The following is a 19,820-nucleotide window of genomic DNA, read 5'->3' as shown; positions in this document are numbered from 1 at the left end:
CATTTTATTAGTGATTTATTGATTCGAGGAAGGCCTATATCGGAGGCCCGAAGGAACGAAAAGCATGGCCACACCCAGATGACGTCGGTGCACTAGCATACAAGGGACTTTTATTAATGTTACCCGACAAAGTTTTATTTCGTTACTCAAAAGTTACCCAACCTCTCTGCAGTAATCCTGAGATTCGCGTTGTTTACTGAATCATTTTGAAGTATCGAGAAGCGGAGTTTATTGCAGACCACTGGTTTTACCAGGATGCTCTGCAGTTTGAAATATCGAGAAGCGGAGTATATTGAAGACCACTGGTTTTACCAGGATGCTCTGCAGTTTGAAATATCGAGAAGCGGAGTATATTGAAGACCACTGGTTTTACCAGGATGCTCTGCAGTTTGAAATATCGAGAAGCGGAGTATATTGAAGACCACTGGTTTTACCAGGATGCTCTGCAGTTTGAAATATCGAGAAGCGGAGTATATTGAAGACCACTGGTTTTACCAGGATGCTCTGCAGTTTGAAATATCGAGAAGCGGAGTATATCAATAATCACTGGTTTTACCAGGATGCTCTGCAGTCTGAATGCCATACGCTGCTATGGGTTCAAATATGGGTACGTTATTAGGGAGGTTCACTGTACAACAACGAAGTCAATTATGAAGTTCCAGAATCCACTAGGACGAGAAACCAGGCTCGATCACAAAACATCAGCTTGCAAATGGACACGCTGGCGTGAGTGACATGCGTCGATAAGTGGGGGGTCCACGGGATCATGCGATCAAGTTACATGAAGTCGCCAATAGGGGTCACTCCTATCTCTCAGTACATCAGGACTATGCATTCTTGCGAATGAAAAACATAATCGCTGAATCGCACACAACCCAGGTCCCTTACGGTGTATGCCAGTCACAGAGGCCTTGCCGTTTAAAACAAATTTAAGTCACCAACACGATGGTAACTTCAATTTGTTAAGTTCAATGGGGTCAAGTGAAGGATATTATTTAAAGTAACCGCTAAGCTAGATGCTTAACTTGTTTTAGACAGCTGGGTCCAAGACTTGGCCACATTGCTCCTACCGAGAGCTAAAATGCCCAGAAAATCAGGATGGTTGCAAACCCTTCACAGTGTCAAAATAAGACGGATGAACTCGTATAGAAAAATAATTTACCGGACTGGTATTTATTTAATAAAGATAACATCTATACACGAACAGATTTTAAATAACATTTACAGAGTTGCATTGACATTTGAGGCAACTATGGCTCGGCGTGAATCATTGACTGCGCACAGTGTCAATTGTTGGACGTATACGCAGCGTTCATACGTCATCATTTTGCACTTCCTGTACCGATAGATGGCGCGATGTGAGATGTGACTAGATAAAGTTCGAGATCGGCAAGTGATCAGCTGTTCATACTTCAAGAACCCGATTGCGGAGATCTAAACAAGTTGTAACTCGTCGAACTTTTCCATAAGATGTGATGCACGATATTTTGTTGTTGCTTTTGTAGTTCCGGCTCAGAGTATAGGTGTCGGTCGTGTCTATCCGGATTTGAAGAGGAGAACGGCAACTTGTCCCTGGTAGAAGTAGATGAAGTGTTTCGTCTCGTGTGTGACGTAACTTCCGAAGTTCCTCCCCACAATGCAATGCCAAGTTGGGTTGTATTTCTTGTCGAACTCCTTCTTGATGTAAGCGGCGATGTCCTTCTCGATGTTGAACCTGAAATGAGCAGACGAGAAGACACGTTAGAATTATAAGGCAATTACCGAATGCTGGCGCACACACAAAGGAGCAGTAAACAACCTTAGATTAGTTCTTAAGCTCATATTTCACCGGGATATTTGTCCCTCCTTCACCCGATGACGGGTCAAGGCACATGGACATAGACACCAATGACATGGAGTCTTTTAAAACTTGGACAGGAGTATTTCAATATTTACCTTTCCATTGCCTGGGAGGCACACTCAATGGCATCCTGCTGCATATCTTCAGACATGTCAGCATTCTTCACAACAGCCTTGCGCTCAGACATCTTGCTGGAAAAAGATAAATTTAAAGTTTTAGAACAAGTTTGGTTGCCATGGTAACAAGACGCCAGAATGGAGGGGAGCTGTCATTTTGATGATGAAGGACACAACGAATCCTGAATGATTTTTAAGTACGGGTCATTGTTTGTAAGTCCTGTTTCGCATCCAGCACACGCGAGGCTAGATGAGGAGATGGATTGTTTTCACACCAAAGTCAAAGACTCTACCAAGTATTTTTGTTATAAAGTTTGACAGGAGCCGTCTCGACTATACGCACTGACGCCTGTCAAAAGAGGGTGATACGAGAAAAACGTTCGTGTAACACCCCGTAACTTATCATGATAGCAAATGGTTTTACCCTGAACTAACAACTGAACGTACCTGAAGTTTGCAAACCCTCAGAAGAATGTAAAAACAAAAATATCAAACTTACCTTTTTTGTTTTGGGGAAAGAAATGTGAGAACACAAACAACCGGATTGCTGTAAATTTAAGGAATGAAGTTCCAACGCCTACTTATGGTATCGTTATTCCCCTCCTGGCAGTTGCTAAGGAAGCCCACAAAATCGAATGCTTATTGGTTCATGCTGGAAGAATGTTATAGTACACCTTCTACAGTGGCTTATACCGACCCAGAATTCCCTCGCGGAACCCCCACAAAGAATAACATAAAGGGCACTTGCATAAGTGTATGTAAGATTGAATAGTGTTCACAGAATAATAATATGTAACAGACATTTGCCTGATCATGTTTTGCAATGATACCATTCGTGAACGATCGGTATTGGATCGGTAACACTCGTGATCACCTTGGTGATTATACCAAGCAACGCCTTGTTTCAACTTAGCTCACCTTGGCGGGGAGGGGGAGAAGGGTTATTTCATATCTAAAGTTGTTGGCATTAAGAAATCGTGACCGAGCCGATATAGGTGCGTGGTATGGACTATTTTGAATTTAGTTTGTAACTTGCGCAGCGGGTATGTGACACGCTAAAGTTAATCAAGTGTCACTTGAAACTTGAAACAAATACTATATAAAACCCGATATAACGAACTCGTTAAGCCACGCGGCACACAGGTCGTGAGATATCCGCACATTACAATGTCGCCTAATTTGGTGTAGTATCACCTTGACGACGCGTAAACAATGAGTATTCTATAGGCCTACTGCTTGACATAGGAATAAAAGTGATTGTTTGAAGACCTAGAAATTAAGTTCTTTCAGGCATGTAAAACCTTGCCGAGTTCATTGACCCTTTGTGTTATAAAACAACTAATAAGTAAGAGTTAAAGCAAAAATGGAAAAAAAACGTCTGCTTCAACAAATTTTGGAGAAGGTTTACTGGCGTAACAGGAGAAGAACAGACATTTTGAAGGAATTACAACACAACATTCTTTTTAAAGTTTGCCTGTCCTGAAACAAATGAACAATCAATCCACGTGATGACGTGCAAGAAAATATGGCCGCCACAACAACAATGCAGAGACAGATACAGCTGAACCTGAATCGATTCGAATGCTCCCTGCCCGGCGGCAAAACGATGCAAATCAATCATTGCTGCTAGATTTAGCGCCTGGTCATGTGATAGGCGTATCCCCGTGAAGAGAGGTTCAGGCATTTCAGACTCCAACTGAAAATCTCCAAGATATTGCTTCAAAATGAATAAACAAGAGTTGGTAGGTAATCTTCTTCAAAACGTGTTGTAATTTTAAACAATATGCATGGTGTTAGCTTTTTAGATTCCTTTAGTCTTTCTTTTTTTGTATATCATTTGCAAATCAACGCGTCTCTTCTAAAATGACTGCTTGGATGCCGTGATTGATTTCATAGAACAGCGACTGTCAGTTCTTCATGTATGAGCACGATGTGTTGATATGTTGTTGATATGTTTGATTTATCACTTACTCCATCAACGATCGATAAGTTGTCGAAGACTTGACTTAATATACGTAACGTGTCTCAGTAGCCGCGGTGACGTCATTGTCGTCTATAGAACTCAGTATGACAGAAGGAGTGACTCATGGGAGGAGCTCGATTGTCAAACTGGAGATCTTCATAAGTCGTGTTTAATTCATCGATAAGTACATCCTCGTACGTGAGATTAGAGAGGCCCGTATTGGCGGCTTGTGCAACTTAATCTGACCTACCTGGCTCCTGCCTACAAGCATATACCGTTTGCGTGCGTGTATCATTTTAGTTTGCCAGTGCACTATTCAAGGTTGATGAAGCATGATGAAATTCCCAGCGAATAGTATGAGTAATCTGCCTTGAAATCGATGCATCGTTACGGTAATACCTAATCTAAACGTGTATGTAAAATAACCACTATTGATGAGTAGACATTGATCGCAATGCATCTATTTGATTTTTACGCTGATCCTCCCCCTTAACGACTTCTTCATTGACTTTCATTGCCTTCGAATCGATAATGAAACTGATGAAATCAAACAATGTAGTGTTGAAGATGATCTCTGAACAAAAATGTTTGACACCGTCTATCAGACATGCACCCGGTGTCTATACCGCTGAAATAGCAACAGGTGTAGATATATCCTGGACTCCAGAGTGGATCGGAGGGGTGATTTCACATTTTCACATCAAATCAATTTTTCCAGCCAGTAACATCATTTTTGTACTTATAGGATTTTGAGAAAGCGGTAGAAGATGTCAATAACCTGGGTAAAAAGCCACAAGACGAAGAACTACTTGAGCTTTATTCCTTTTATAAACAAGCCACGATGGGTGATGTCACGACGGGTAAGTTTTGTGGCATCTGGTTAGGTTTTACACACCCAAGCCCAGCCACGCCCTCGTCCCAACTCATTTTGCGCCCCACCAATTCCTAACGCAAGGTTAGATTGTAGCCACTTTTACCATAAGGTCTCACTCGACATTTCTACAAAACCATCTGACGTGACTTCAAAATGGCCTCTGGGTTGAGACACGAGGCATCATGTCTAATAATCTCACATTGCTAACCTTTTTACTTTTGAAACGCGACCCCGAGATTTTTATAATCGTAGTACCTTCTTTCGTTGTCGCATCATTTTGTTTTCGTTGTTTCCACAGAACGTCCGATGTTTCTCGACTTCAAAGGAAGGAAGAAGTGGGACTCGTGGTATGAAAAACGAGGTAAGTATGACGGCTCTATTTTTCTGTCTGATGAAAGAATTGGTACGGTTTTGAAATGTCCTGGAGGGAAAGAATGTCCGGGGGACAAATAATTCTACTCTGACCTTTCGACAATCATGGCCTCTGCTCCCTACATGCCTTAACCTAATAACTGCCTTGGGTGTCTTCATCATCTCGATGTTTTTCAGGACAACTTCTTCGGAAGGAAAACAACGAATTTTATATCGAGAAAGTACTATATAACAATGATATTTTTCATGTTTTCGCTCAAACAGGTATCCCAGCCACTCAAGCAAAAATTCAATATGTGGCAGTTGTCAAAGCCTTGACCGGAAAATATGGTTTGAAACCACCAGAAGAAACTGCAGCTCCCACTAATTAAAGGTTGGTGGAATATGCACTCACAGGATCAAAATTTGAACCTCTCTGATGACTCGCTAGCTACCTTGGTAAGGGTCCCTCATCTTTGATACATACTTCACGAGAGGGCTTCCCCTTTTCACGTACGCACGCCGGTCAAATGGTAGCATAGCTTCAGATTTTAGCATCTGAGATTTGAGCTGAATAATATTATCTCAGAGATTTGATGTTTAGACTTCCGCCCTATTTCGCTGGAGCGAAGCGGAGAGAGTGCGAATATCGGACAATCCTGTATCACGTATTTTTCTTATTTCAGATTATCGTCGCATCTTAGACAATTACATTATTTCTTTATCGGCCAATATGACATCGACATCACCTCATCCTCTCTTCACTGAATCGACTTGGGTCAGGACCTCGTGAAAACGGATTCTGCGGACCCGGTGTAATGTTTTTGAGTGTTTCTATTTTTGAGTGTTTCCCCTCATTGTTTGGGAACGCTAAAAGATAGATTGACAAGTTTTTCTGTGTTTCCCCCTATTGAAAAGTCATGGTCTCTCCAGCTGCCTATTGTTTGGAAACACTGACACATGGGAAACAACCACAGATGTTACACCGGAACCGGAACACAAATATACGCAGCTCTCTGAACGTGTGTACATGTCGTGCTGGACGTTGTACCGCGTGCCTTTCAGCGAACTATAATACCAGCAGTTCGGCTTTGGTACAGTACGGAGCAGTTCCTGTTCGATTCATAAATCATCCACCCGCGTACAGTAACGGCACGCGTACAGTAACAATACTTGTACGCGTACGGTAGTTTTCTTGTTAATTAGTTCTCTCTGTGACTCAGAAGGAGACGAAGAACGTGACGCATTTCTCTTTTTCTCCTTCGAGTTGATCTGATGGTTGCACGAGCAAGTATTAACTCGCAGTACAAGTCACTCCGTCATTTGATATCACGCCATCTTAATGTGCCAGTTCTACACTCTCGACGCAGTCGATTCGTTATCTTACTCAAACTTCCTTGACTGGGGACTCGAGAGGGGCTGGGGCGAGGTCGAGTCACTGTATCCTGAGTGTGTGGCCATGCCAATTCCAGTATTTTCCTTTATTTCAATATGTTGTCTGTATCATTTCACTGTGCCTTATGATCTTGGTGGAAAATAAAGCATAAAAAAATTATCACAAACTGTTGTAGTATACATTTTTGTTGTTTTATGCAGGTATAATAAAAAGAAAAATGTTGTCCACAACCGGATTCGAACTCGCGACCTTTGGATCGAACATCGTATTAAGCCATTTCTGATGAGCGCTCTACCAACTGCTCTAAAGTTTCTAAGACTTCTGACGTCACGTATTTGTCGAAATCTGATTGGCTGAAAGTCCCTGTACAAATGTACACTGTAGTGCCCCAAAGGTTCAGGTTCCGGCCGCCACCCATACGCCCACCGTAACCCAAAAATATGTCAAGATATGCCTGAAAAACAAGAAGAGTCGGGAATAAGTAACAAGAATCAAGTAGCCAACTTCACCTTGTGGATAAATTGGCTTCGCTTCAGAGAAATTTTCATCACTCTCCATTGTCTTTCCTTTCTTGGACGAGACACGATCATGTAGCAGACTACCCCCCCCCCCCCCATGCGTAAACTCCCGGCCGTTCATTTTGTCGTCCTATACCCCGGGCCCTACCTCCTCATCGGTAAATCTCCCTGAGCCAGGAATGCAGTTATAACACTCAATTGTAGTATTCGATTTTCTGTTCTGATATGCGTGCTCAGTCTTTTGAAACCGTGTCAGTTCACGCATCGAAGCCATGCCTCTGAGTTTTGGTCCAGGTACTCCAAATCATCATATGCCAACCAGCAAAGCTAGTTAGAGACTCGGCCTTCGGGTCGGCGAGGATTTACTCACGATCATTGTGCAAAGCTGGTAATTTTATCGGGGCGTATTTTGCACCTTTGAAGATTTATACTGTTGCATTAAAAACTTACCCAAAACTTTGCATTTTGAGTAATTTGAACTTAACATTAAGAGGGATTAGAAGCAATCGAGGACAAAATATTTTCAAAATTTTCCATTTTAACGACGACCACAACACTTACATCAATAACAATAATTAAACATTTTTGGAAGTTTTTCCTTTAAATCATGAAATAAAGTGCATAATATATTTTATTCTGTAATTTTATTGTTTAATTGAACGAATTATTGCCTGATAGGGACCAAAATTGTTAATTTGTTTCCGGAAGTGTGGTCGTTTATTGGGTTGGCGACACAAATTGAAATTGGAAAAAAACATTACTACAGAGAAAAGTAGATAAAGGCCTCTAAAGTTGACTTATCATGGACTACTTCCCTCACTTGGAATGATTCAAGATTTACTTTTGTAATCGTCATCTTAGTGTGCATAATTGTTGGTGCATGATGCGCTTCTAACTTGGTAAGAGAAGCAACCGAGGACACGCCCAAGGCCATCATTGACATTGGCATTAAAGTAAACTAGCACTGCCATACTTATACTACTACTTCTACTCGTCTCATGCTGGTATTGCCATTTGACTATAGTAAAATGCTCTCAACTCATCAATCAAGTCCCATCCAATGTAGATCTTTCTGTTTATACTGTACACCAGGAAATATTTCGGGCCATTTCAATTTGTTTACAAATACACTTTACTAATATTATAAGAGGACTGACTGTACTGTATTTTTTCGTGGAAAACCAAGAGTAATAATGTACAGTATGAGTAGAACCTCTCTGTTAAGGACACCCTCCGAACTGACTAGTGCTGTCCTTAATAAAGAGGTGTCCTGAGTGATAAGGGAGGTCAAATTCAATGAAAACAACCCTTTTGTGACCAAATTTTAGTGTTCTTAATTAATAGAGAGGTTGTCCTTCATAGAGAGGTGTCCGCTAAGGGAGGTTCCACGGTACTTTCAAACTTCAGGAATGCTGTTATGAGTGAGATAGCAGGCATGGACGAATCTCCCGTAGGAAAGTATCGTCCGACGGTGACGGATGCACTGGTTACCGCTCCCGTTGAGATGGCAACGCTGGTGCCTGCGCCTGGCCTCATCCAGGGTGAGAGTCTGGAGAAACTCAATATAACTCTTCACCAGGTAAAAAAAGAATTCTGTACCAACATTCTACATTTTGGTCATCTTTGTCTTGATTCTAGATTATTAAAAGTGTTACAAATCTGATACATAGTGATAGGTAACAACATCATTTCATAAACATTTTATTTGTAATGATGAAGAACACTGTAGTGTTGGGGAGAACACTGTTGGGATGCTTTGGTGTGAAATTAAATTGTAATGAGAATTGGTAGTTTGAAAGTCAAGTATTCGCAGGTTAAACCTTTGATTGATCTTGGCACTCACAGTCAGAAACTGGTGGTCACAGCATGCTTCTATAGTCGAGCTCTGCATGGATTGTAACTGACTCTTGCCATTGCCTGGCGGTAGAAATAGGAATTAGATATTGTCGGACCAACCGTAAATATATGTGAATGAACGGCACACCTCTTTAATATCGTTCCACAATTTCATGATAGTGTGCCAGAGATGGTAACCCTGATATCATGCGTCTACTCTTGGACCAAATGTCCCAGCGGCAACTCAAGAAGAAGATAAACAAACGAGATGAGGACTTTCAGAGCCCCCTTCATTACGCTGCGCGGTACAATCACTTTGGGATTGTCAAGTTACTTGTGGAGAGAGGCGCAGGTTAGTTCATGTTTAAATCTATATGGTAGGAGAGTAGGGTTATATCTAGGATTGCTTGAGCAGTCAGAAAGTCAAATTTTTTGCTGAACTGTGGACGGGTTTGACCAGTGTATGTAGATCCCTGGTATGGTGGGTTATCTGAAATTGGAGATTTACTTCTACTGTAAACGTATTTTAAAAAGTTATTGATATAGTTCATCTTTTGATATATAATTTTGGGTCATGTGTAAGTGGTTTGTTCGTTAGCTAATTGCCGTTCGTGTCATGTTTGTGAGGCTGAAAGTATTCTCTTCAGAATTGCTGTTCTAAAAGTAAACTGACATTTTCTCCAGTTGTGAATATCGAGGACGAAGAAAAGGCCACCCCACTGCATTATGCCGCCCGCTACAGAAGACAAAAGGTTCCACATGTCAGTGACTCCCTGCACGACGTCAACCTCATTGAGGTGGGTATAAGCCAGTTCATGCACTGTCGCTGGGGCACTGAAGTGAATGAAAGAAATTCTTAGGATCGTTGGAAAAGAGAAGGGAAATTTCCGTGATCCCAGGCTTCCTTTCCAAGCATGGCTTTGGCCTACAGCGTGCCACCTGGTAGTGCAGTGGCCAGACTCAAAACTGACCAACCAAATTCACGGCCTGAGCTAGACTTTTGTGAAGCCGCGAGCCCTGCTTATTGATAGCATACGTTTTGACTTACTTTCAGGGGTCTTTACCAGGTTCACGATATGTAAGTCCCTTGATCACTAAATGTTGTCAATCCTGTGTTGTCTTGAAGGTCAATTGTGTTTTGCTGGTCGTAATGGACAAAAGATGTAAGGAACGATGTAGCGTCAAGCCCAGAGACAGCAGATCATGACGCCAGACAGGGGAGAAATCACATCAAAATCAAATGCCCATGTCAAATCATAGTGGCGACAAGACACAGCAGTTGGCCCTAGAACCTGTTTTGTAACATTTCATTCATAGTGCCCAAAATTAATAAGGCGAGCTTACTCGTATATTTTTGATGGCACTGGTTACATCTGCATCATAGCAGGACCTCTTTCATCGTACAATCGGAAGTGTTGTAGGTTTTTACCATGGTTTTTGTATCTTGGGGTTGTTTGGGAAGTTTTGTTTACTCCTTTTCTCAGTTTGTACCATCTTGAAAGAAATTCGATCTCATCATTTACAGGGGTCTCTGCGGCATCTTGCACATCAAGTAGGTCTTGTTGTTGTGTTGTCTTTCTGTGGTCTGTGTCTGGGACCTTTGCATGTTCAAGTCAGAATATAGGCAGGCGAATCAATTGGCGGCAAAATTGTGTTGTTAGATTTATTCAGATACCCTTCTGATTAGTAATAGTACCAATGATAACCTGATGGACATTCTAAAATTTCAGGGGTCTCGGAGAAGTTCGAAACAGACTGTAAGTCAATCTCTAATGACTTTGCTTTTTTGTTATAGCTTAAGGATTTTTGCCATCCCTCTGCCAGTGGAAACCAGCTGCATGTTTCACAATATCGCTTCTAAATTACTTTGTCATCCATACTCCTCCGCGTTGAAGTATTTCCTCTTTATTTGCCTTTCCTATTCCTGATCTAGATTTTTAAAATCTCATGGTGCTCAATTTCTGAGGTGCTCCAAAAAGTAAGCATCTTATTTTGACTAAAGCACTATGGCGCCCGAGTGCAACTGTGCATCTTAGAATACAAGGCCTGCTATCCCATTTACACCCTTTGGTGGTAGATGATATCGATTTAGTTTTGACCTCCTCGATGTTGTATGTGTCCAGTACTAGTATCCATGCTTTCGTTATAGTCAGTCTCTCCCGCCCATGTCACTGTCCCGATCTTTCAGCTGATAAAACAAAGTTTTCGTGATTTTTCAGCTCGAAGGCGATAGTCCTGGGACCCCCAAGAAGGACACTCCGGATGGTGAGACAAGTGGCTGTACCTCACCGCGGGAGAATCTTAACAGCTTGCCAAGTTCGCCATCAAAACAGATCCAGAGTATCATCCGGTACCTCGTCAAGAAAGCCGCAGATGTCAATCACAAAGATGAGTATGGATTGACGCCGCTACATTTTGCAGCCATGAAGGGGAACGAGATCGCAGCCTCTGAGCTTCTGGGGATAAATAACATAGATATTGAGGTAAACCTTCTTGTTTTAACAGTGTTTGATATACTTGGTTGAGAGCTGAGCATCTAATAGGACATTATTGCCAATATTAGCTCCATAAACGATATTGGGTGATTTGTATTGTGATGTAGTAGATCTTGTGAAATGTGGTCTGTATACATTTTCAGGCGACGGACAAACAAGACATGACTGCACTCCACTTGGCTGCCACCCACAACCAGCCTGCCGTCGCCAGACTCCTCATCGACATGGGAGCGCAGTTGAGATGCATCGACGAAGAACTGAGCACACCGCTTCATCTCGCCTGCATGGAGGGGAGCGAGATGATCATGAAGATGCTGTTTGAAGCTGGCGAGAAGATGGATGGATGGGTCACGGTCTCGCAGATGGTGACGGATCAGGATATGGACCAGAGTACACCGCTGCATAAGGCGGTGGAAGGCGGACATCATGCTGTCGCAAAGGAATGTATTGAAAGAGGTAGGATTTCAACGAAGTTGTCAAAATGGCCACTATATACAATTCTGGTATTCTTAAGATTCTTAGGGTAGAATCTCTGTAATGGCAACCTGTGTTAGCAGTTATGGAACAAGGGAATCAAGAAGTCAAGTTCCTGGACTGTGCAGGAGTCTTCACAGCTCTGAACCAAAACTACAAATCGTTGGTGGCTACATGTGTATTCGAATAGAAGTAGTTTTCCTTGCCTACTTCCAGGTGCCGACGTAAACACTTGTCGTGGTGGTTGGAACACGTGCCTCCATCTTGCCGCGGTCACAGGAGATCAGGACATTGTTAAGCTACTCCTTGACAACAACGCCAGGATTGATTCCCTGAATGACCAGCAGGAGACCGCTCTCCACCGAGCTGCTGCCTTTGACCAAACCGATGTATGTGAGGTTCTTCTTGAAAGGTAGGTTAAGTTTTCATCACGACTTGTGTTCCATGGACCACTGATTCAAGTTCATATCTTGCTGCTGGCTGCGCCGATTCAAAGTCATTGCAAGTTGCTGCTACCAAAATCACTGGTTTTTATTTCATTCCTTTTCTAGGGGAGCGCTGGTTGAAAAGAAGAACAAAGACAACTTCACACCCCTCCTGGTCGCTGCCAATAAGGGACATGAGAGGACGGTGAAATGTCTGATGCGGCGCCGGGCCGATGTGTTTGCCATGGACAAAAATGAGAAGACTGCCATCTATTGGGCAGCAGCAGAGGATAAGTTGGCGGCATTAAAGGTTGGTCAGTGTGGAACTTAAATTGTTTTAGTAACTCCTGTACAGTCATAGTACTTGTTACCAGCACCTTGTTCAAAGTAAGAAAAAGAAGAATACTGTTTTATGAAAATTCTGTCGCCCTGCCATCATTGGGTTCCATGCCGGGTACTTTTGCTTTCTAACTGGAGATTAAACTTCTCTTTCAGATGCTGCTTAGTCATCCCACAGTTATACTGGCAAACTTGATAGATATCGGCGATCGTTATGGTAACACTCCTCTCCATGTTGCTGCAGAGAAGGGCTATGTCAGGATTGTAAAGGTACGATGTGGTCAAGCCACTTCACACACGAGTTGCACACCCATAGTCTGGATACCTCAAACTTCTCTCCCCTTGGAGGGTGTCTTTTGTTTACCTTGGTATAGACTCAGGTACAAGGAGTCCATCTCAGGCTACGTAGATGGGGTATTTCGCTGACACAAAGAATACCCAAAAGATCTGTGTTTCCTGCCTCATGACTCCATGATAAATGATTTAATTTCAGTGCCTGTTGGAACATAAAGCTGGGAAGGGTCTGAAGAATGAAGATGAACAGACGCCGATTCATCTGGCGAGCAAGTTTGGGAGAACAAAGTAAGCTGATTTCATTTTTCAGGGCCCCAAGTCCCTGGGCCCCAATGTGATCATCATGATTGTTGATTCTCCAAAAGATTGCGAGATCACCTGGTGCAGTTGTGACTCATCTCTATTCCAGCGTCATCCGAGAATTGATCAGCGCCAACAAGTTACTTGTAAATGATGAGGACGAAGATTCGAACACGCCGCTCCATATGGCCGCCCAGTACGGGCAGGTGAAGGCCGTCAAGGTCCTCATTCTAAACGGCGCAAATATCCAAGCACGGAACTGCAGTATGTGGACGCCGCTCGATTGCGCTGCAGCAGGCGGGTGGTACGAGACGATGAAAGTTCTGTTGAAGAATGATTGTCCTGTTGACCCACTAGATAAATCCAAGGTATATGATTGTACATTTTATTACTGTACATCTTATCTTTGCTGGATCCTTTCTGCACAATGAAAGGCAGCTTTAATTTGGTTTAGTCTTTGATGATCTGTTACTGTTCACTGCCAATTTTTTTCATTTTCTCGCTGATTTACACCCAAATTTTGAACTCAAAGTGATCCTCCTTCCCAAAAGAAATTGGAACGTGCACAAAAATGTTGATGTCACTCCTTTGCAGACTACTCCGCTTCATCTAGCGTCAGAAAAAGGTCATGAACCCTGCGTTGAACTCCTCCTCGAATGGAATGCAAATGTCGGACTGAGGGACAGTGACGGCATGAACTGCCTTGATCTAGCCATCGATAACAACAACAAGTAAGTCACTCACCTCGGACTTCGGCTGCTGCTTATCCTGCAGAATCAGTTTACCTACTTTCCGAGGATCTGGCTGGCGTCCCAACCTACTGAGCTGGCCTGCCATGGAGAGTGTGTGCTTTCCCAGCTATTGTCGCTACTGGGTACATGAACCTTAGTGTCATGTCTTTTCCTCTTTACGAAGCAATGTTGGGTTAAGTGTCTTGCTCCAGGACTCTCAAGTGAAACAGTGGTGATCCTTCGTCTGTGCGTAGGAGTGCCAACATTGCTGCTGGCACCCCCAGAGCAGTGCTTTTGTTCCTGTTCAGGCTGTTGTAACAGTCGCAATAGGCCATGTAGGGCTGGACAAATCATGTGCTGCACATTGTCATTTGTTTGTAATGTCTCCTTCTTTAGGAATGTGGCATTGGCGATTATCAACTCACAGAATTGGGTGGACGCCATGCGAAATGAGACACTGGATCCGGTGACCAACTTCAGGGACACGCCAATGAGAAAACTCATCAGGAAGATGCCAGGTAGGTGCAGTCCAACATTCGACGACAGAAATTTTTGTGAGTTGGTGGTGATAGTGAATGTGTGAGGGCGTCTAATATGAACATCACTGGTGTGAAAATGATTGATCTAATTGTAAAATCATTGAAATAGTCATGCATTTGTGAAATTTAATGAAATCAGTGGAAGACATTTTTTGCTAAAATTTAGGTGCACCTCAATAAAGGGGATTATAGTATAAGTATTCCTTACCTACCTCATGCCGTTGTCAATTACAGAAGTAGCAGAACAGGTGTTTAATCGTTGCTGCACCCCCAACCACAGAAACCCCGAGAATCCGAAGTACCAGGTGATATTTGACTATGAGTTCCTTGACGACATGTACTCCTGCTGGAAAGAGATTCCTGATGCAGCATCTGAGGCGGATTCAGTCGACGGTATGTTTGATACAAATTTAAAAACACAGGGCTTCCATTTGGAACTCTCATGTGACAGAGAGGGCAACACTCTTTGACAGCGCAGCTTTCCTCTGGGTCTCCGGTTTCCTCCTATTTACATTACAACCGTCCACAACATGAAGAAGAAGAAGTTGAATTCAAAATTTGTCTTTCCTTGTTTTCAGAAGGTGCCTACAATGAAGACTACCAGCTGAAGCCAGACTCAACCCCCTACACGCAGGACACCACCACCATGAAGACAAACCATCCACTCAAGATCATGGTACGCATTATTTGCAGCATGTATATACCGTGTTTGCGACATCGATTGTACATAGTTTTCAAATCTTTGGAGGATTTTCATTTGATTTGACATTAGATATGCCTCAGATCCCTGTAGAACTTCGAACTCTTAGATGTCTTTGTATAATCATCCCTTCAGGTAACATCGAAACGTAAAGACCTCCTTGCCCACCCGCTGGTGACCGCATTGCTCCGCCACAAGTGGAACAGCTATGGACGCTACTTCTACTACATCAACCTTTGTTTCTATCTCATCTTCTTGACCTTCCTCACCATGTACATCGTCCTAATGGTGGAAATTGCTCCTTACAAATTTGCGTAAGTCTTATTTGTTAAAAATCAATGGTATTTTTACCATCCTTTGTCCCATTCATTGTTGTCATCTTGCATGAAGACTTAAAGGCCTTCGCAACCAAGCAGTATTGTCCTTTGCCAAACTGACTGGTATGATTTTTATGAGGCTTATTATGTCATGATCAGAAAGTGGAGAACAATTGACATTATCTCATATCGTCAGTGATTGCTCAGTACTAGGCCTGGAGACCTGCTATCCAATTTGTCATAATGGGTCACAGTCATTTCACCAAGCATTTTCGTTTCTCCAGGAACAACCCAGATATTGACAAATACAATGGTACGCAGTGTGAGAGAGTTCAGCAGTACAGAGCAGCCGAAGGAAACCCATTAAAACCAATGGCGTATGCTGAAGTATGCAAATATTTCATCATTATCTTCACAGTATTACAGATTTTACGAGAGGTGAGTATATTGTACCCCCAAGTGTGTTACAGGCCCATTGTTATGTTTCTCAGTCGCCCCTCCACCGACTGACCACTCTCGCCGTTGTTAAGCATCATTCTGTTATCATCGGTAGGCCGGTTGGGGCACAGCTTGCTCAGCCAAGTCTTGAAAGAAACTTCATCCTCATTGCAGCTGTTTCAGTTCTTCCAAGCTCGTCTTAACTACCTTGGGTGGGAGAACACCATTGAGTGGCTCACCCACATGACTGCTCTTCTCCTTGTCATCGACTTTGAGGGATGTCAACGAGAAACGGGGCTGAGATTAGTAAGTACAGAAGAACCTCTCTATTAAGGATACCCTAGGGACATGTGCTGTCCTTAATAGAGAGGTGTCCTGATTTGTGTACAGTGCCAACCGTTCGTTAAATGGTCAGTTGTCTGTGATTAACATGAAATGATGCAACACTTAGGGCAGGCTTGGATGCAATGTAATGTGTAAGCTTTTTGGTCCATGGTGAGTAAGGTTAGACTGAGCCGTGATACGTCACCCTTTGTAATACTGCAGGTATTGAAGCATTGATTCATTGATTCATTTTTTTCCATTGACAGGCTTGGCAGTGGCAGCTGGGAGCAATAGCGGTCTTCTGGGCCTGGATCGACTTGGTCCTTTTCATCAGGAAGGTGCCCACATTTGGTATCTACGTAGTGATGTTCACCGACGTGCTCAGGACGTTCACGCGATTCTTCCCCGTTTTTTTCCTCTTCATAGTGGCCTTTGCTCTCAGCTTCTACACTCTACTGGCAAACCAGGTTAGTCCTTGTAATGAACAGTGAGGACTCTTTGCGATCTGATGTGGTGACTGGTGACTCTGTTTGAAGAAGCAATATGCTGTCATTCCTCAATCCTGTTACTTTCAAGTAACCGGTATGCACTCTTTGATGTGGAGGTCTCATAGCCTCGTTAACGGCCGGGGCAAGGAGATATCCCACATCAGTGGACAGGAGCCTAAAGTGGACGCTGTAGCCCTGGCAGAAATCCAATAGGGTAACGATGCCGCAATACTACAGAACTGCAGGAGCTGCTTGTTGCGGATCAGGTCAGACTGCAAAGGCTGCAAAAATCAAACGTCCTCAAAATTTCTCAGGTTACACTCGCCTATAGCCTTTCACTTCTCACCCCCTTTGACCCCAGGTACCTTTCCGCGGCTTCATCCCTTCGCTTATCAAGACAAGCGTGATGATGACAGGGGATGTTGCGTACGACAACATCTTTAACGACATGCACGCAAGCCCGGTGATCGACCCGAGCATCCAGACGTGGTACGAGGTGGCCACAACAATCCAGTTTGTGATATTCCTGTTTGTGATGGTCATTCTAATAATGAATTTGCTGGTGAGTGAACAACTTCTGTGAATTCGAAAATACTTGCGGCTATTTATTTTATTGATTCCGAACATTTATCCTAAAAATCGAATTTTCACAATTTTTATTTTGGTAAATCTGGTTTATTCACGTAATCTGGGGAAAATAAACCACCCATGAAAATTTGGCATTCAACAGTATGTCAATATATATTTCAGGTTGGTTTGGCTGTGGATGATATCAAAGGTGTACAAGAGCAAGCTGTGTTACAAAGACTAGCTATGCAGGTGAGTCATACTCATATCATTCCTTGTGATCTTGGTCAAGTCACCAGATGTCATTTGTCACATTTTTCGATTGAAGGTAAAGAATCTTGAAAGAAAAATCAAAAAAGTTTCAAAATGTACTTTCAGGTTGAGCTAGCCCTCGATGTCGAGTGTTTTGTCCCGATGTTCATCAGCCGAAAGTTCGTGGTGAAGAGTCAGAAATTCAAGCCAAACAGACAACGGAACTGGATCCAGAAAATCTTCCGTATCGACAAATCGTTGTCAGCACGAAGGATCGCAGAGCAGCTTTATCAGGACACGGTGAGTGTAACCTCTGAGATGCTTTTGTCTTCATTGTCGTTCGTTCTTCATTCGGAGGACATGTGATTCTCCACGGATTACTCCCTCCTCAATTTTGTTGACATTTGCTTGCTGAAAACTGCACGTAGTAAACTGATTTATTGTCAATCAAGGTGTTTAAAATAATTATATGATTAATCATTATTGTTATTTTTTTCCAGGAATCAACTGAGCAGGATAAGTTGTCTACACAAGTTGAGAACGTGGAGAATCGTGTCAAACATATCGAGTACATGTTGAAGACCTTGATTAAACAGAGCAATATCCAGTTTGAGGCAGTCGATGAAGAGGCAGAGGAGAGATTCTCTTGGTAGATGTGACACATGTCTCTTTCTTGGAAGATAAGACACATGTCTCTCTCTTGGAAGATGAGACACATGTCTCTCTCTTGGAAGATGAGACACATGTCTCTCTCTTGGAAGATGAGACACAAGTCTGTCTCTTGGAAGATGAGACACATGTCTGTCTCTTGGAAGATGAGACACAAGTCTGTCTCTTGGAAGATGAGACACATGTCTCTCTCTTGGAAGATGAGACACATGTCTCTCTCTTGGAAGTGGAGACACAAGTCTGTCTCTTGAAAGATGAGACACATGTCTCTTTCTTGGAAGATGAGACACAAGTCTCGGAAATCAATCAAACTACATGTAGCAATAAGAACATTTTGTATGTACATGCCTTTCATAATGTATATAGTTCACAGGGTTCAATAAATGCATTTTCATTGGGTGTTATCTTCCCGACAGAGGACTAGACACATCCTCTCTGCGGTCGGCTCTGTGAGGTATTCCTCTCTTCCTCTAATAAAGGAACAAGTCCAAGCTCACGAGCTGAAGTCTCTACTTAATAGACGTGATCTTAATCACCCACACAAGAATACATATGCCGCTGTGCAGAAATATTTATAGAGGAGGTAAGCCTGCATTATGTATGGTCTTAAAAGTGCCTTTCGGATTGTTATGTTTCATTTTAAATAGGCTACAAATGTAATTATTGAATGATGTTTCGATGGCAATCAGTTGTGATTTAATGGTATTTATGATAAAGAATACTCAGTGGAATGTTCGAGGTGCATTTATAAAAACCTACAGACTAGCTGCTCTTTTGCACTGGGTGTTAAAGGGGGACTATAGGCAGGAGCTAGGGGGTCAAATTGTCAGCCTACATTTGACTACGTCAAGTCCGTGTAACTTAATCTGCCCTACCAGCTCCTGCCTAAAAGTCTCCCTTTGAATAGTCTAATCTGGTGAAGTATTATATTACCTTAACATGTATCTTTTATCGAGACAGTGTATTTCTGTTGCTTAACATTTATCAGCATCATTCAATTAAGTTATATTGATTGAATGTTATTGCATGCCAGAGATTTCAACTTTACTACTTTTTCTTTTCAATATTGCTATTGCATGTCTCTGAGTCTATGCTAGTCGGTTTGTTGGTTTACATGTATTTACTTTGATTTCCTTATCTAAGACTCGCTCATTCAGCAGTTTGCCATTTCGAACAATCAAGTGCTAAAGTAAGTAGAAATAGGTAGGCAGAAAAATGTGGTGGTTTACCGTAAAAAGGTATCTTGTGCCTGCTTGAATGGTGCTGATGTTCATGAGATTGGAGCTATCAGTCACCTTTTAAACATTCATCTGTCCCACATTGTTCCTACCTATTGTTAACCCTTGATTGGTCGAGAAGCAGTTTGCAAACATAGACACATCTTCTCTTCTTTACATGGCATTGATCTCTTACTCAAGTCATTGCACATGTATTTGTTATTTCTCTTCTCATTTCCCGTGTGTCAGCTTTAAGCATGGTGGTTTGGAGATGTAGAAGCTGTTTTTAACATCTAAAATAAAGAATATTAGGTGCTACCTAAACCTGTCTTTGTGTTATTACTAGTCTCCCCTTCA

General features: G+C 42.5%; 3 protein-coding genes across 5 annotated transcripts; 2 read left to right on the top strand and 1 right to left on the bottom strand.

Annotated features, from left to right (window-relative positions):
* Positions 1 to 1,148: 1,148 nt before the first annotated feature.
* On the bottom strand, positions 1,149 to 2,544 carry LOC135500507 (dynein light chain 2, cytoplasmic-like). Its single transcript, XM_064792029.1, has 3 exons — positions 2,457 to 2,544; positions 1,936 to 2,033; positions 1,149 to 1,714 (listed from the first exon to the last, which is right to left on the bottom strand). The coding sequence occupies exons 2-3, from the start codon at positions 2,025 to 2,027 to the stop codon at positions 1,537 to 1,539; spliced, it is 270 nt and encodes an 89-aa protein (XP_064648099.1). The 5' UTR covers positions 2,028 to 2,033; positions 2,457 to 2,544; the 3' UTR covers positions 1,149 to 1,536.
* Positions 2,545 to 3,614: 1,070 nt separating this feature from the next.
* On the top strand, positions 3,615 to 5,952 carry LOC135500506 (acyl-CoA-binding protein-like). Its single transcript, XM_064792028.1, has 5 exons — positions 3,615 to 3,698; positions 4,665 to 4,779; positions 5,092 to 5,154; positions 5,430 to 5,538; positions 5,831 to 5,952. The coding sequence occupies exons 1-4, from the start codon at positions 3,681 to 3,683 to the stop codon at positions 5,534 to 5,536; spliced, it is 303 nt and encodes a 100-aa protein (XP_064648098.1). The 5' UTR covers positions 3,615 to 3,680; the 3' UTR covers positions 5,537 to 5,538; positions 5,831 to 5,952.
* A 1,844-nt stretch (positions 5,953 to 7,796) lies between these two features.
* Positions 7,797 to 19,774, top strand: LOC135500450 (transient receptor potential cation channel subfamily A member 1 homolog). Of its 3 annotated transcripts, XM_064791936.1 has the most exons (26): positions 7,797 to 7,957; positions 8,466 to 8,637; positions 9,075 to 9,246; positions 9,579 to 9,691; positions 9,949 to 9,972; positions 10,420 to 10,446; positions 10,625 to 10,651; positions 11,114 to 11,377; positions 11,533 to 11,845; positions 12,080 to 12,275; positions 12,415 to 12,598; positions 12,784 to 12,897; positions 13,121 to 13,209; positions 13,331 to 13,589; positions 13,816 to 13,952; positions 14,349 to 14,470; positions 14,726 to 14,884; positions 15,070 to 15,167; positions 15,327 to 15,505; positions 15,793 to 15,946; positions 16,121 to 16,252; positions 16,537 to 16,737; positions 17,120 to 17,320; positions 17,509 to 17,577; positions 17,704 to 17,877; positions 18,078 to 19,774. In XM_064791936.1, the coding sequence occupies exons 2-26, from the start codon at positions 8,476 to 8,478 to the stop codon at positions 18,228 to 18,230; spliced, it is 3,723 nt and encodes a 1,240-aa protein (XP_064648006.1). In that variant the 5' UTR covers positions 7,797 to 7,957; positions 8,466 to 8,475; the 3' UTR covers positions 18,231 to 19,774. The 3 variants fall into 3 exon arrangements, with proteins under 3 accessions (XP_064648006.1, XP_064648007.1, XP_064648008.1); XM_064791937.1 differs by lacking the exons at positions 9,949 to 9,972; positions 10,420 to 10,446; XM_064791938.1 differs by lacking the exons at positions 9,949 to 9,972; positions 10,420 to 10,446; positions 10,625 to 10,651.
* The last annotated feature ends 46 nt before the right edge of the window (positions 19,775 to 19,820 follow it).

Source organism: Lineus longissimus, chromosome 16, assembly GCF_910592395.1.
Source record: "Lineus longissimus chromosome 16, tnLinLong1.2, whole genome shotgun sequence".
Classification (NCBI taxonomy): domain Eukaryota; kingdom Metazoa; phylum Nemertea; class Pilidiophora; order Heteronemertea; family Lineidae; genus Lineus; species Lineus longissimus.
This window is presented reverse-complemented; position numbering and strand designations above follow the sequence as displayed.

Bases quoted from the DNA above. Each gene is read 5' to 3' on its own strand.
- LOC135500507 (XM_064792029.1), bottom strand. From the start codon at position 2,027: ATGTCTGAGCGCAAGGCTGTTGTGAAGAATGCTGACATGTCTGAAGAT. The intron at 1,715-1,935 runs GTAAATATTGAA...TGCTCATTTCAG, and splicing joins GCCTCCCAGGCAATGGAAAG to GTTCAACATCGAGAAGGACA.
- LOC135500506 (XM_064792028.1), top strand. The intron at 4,780-5,091 runs GTAAGTTTTGTG...TTGTTTCCACAG, and splicing joins GATGGGTGATGTCACGACGG to AACGTCCGATGTTTCTCGAC. The intron at 5,155-5,429 runs GTAAGTATGACG...TCGCTCAAACAG, and splicing joins CTCGTGGTATGAAAAACGAG to GTATCCCAGCCACTCAAGCA.
- LOC135500450 (XM_064791936.1), top strand. From the start codon at position 8,476: ATGAGTGAGATAGCAGGCATGGACGAATCTCCCGTAGGAAAGTATCGT. The intron at 9,692-9,948 runs GTGGGTATAAGC...ACTTACTTTCAG, and splicing joins ACGACGTCAACCTCATTGAG to GGGTCTTTACCAGGTTCACG. The intron at 12,898-13,120 runs GTACGATGTGGT...ATTTAATTTCAG, and splicing joins GCTATGTCAGGATTGTAAAG to TGCCTGTTGGAACATAAAGC.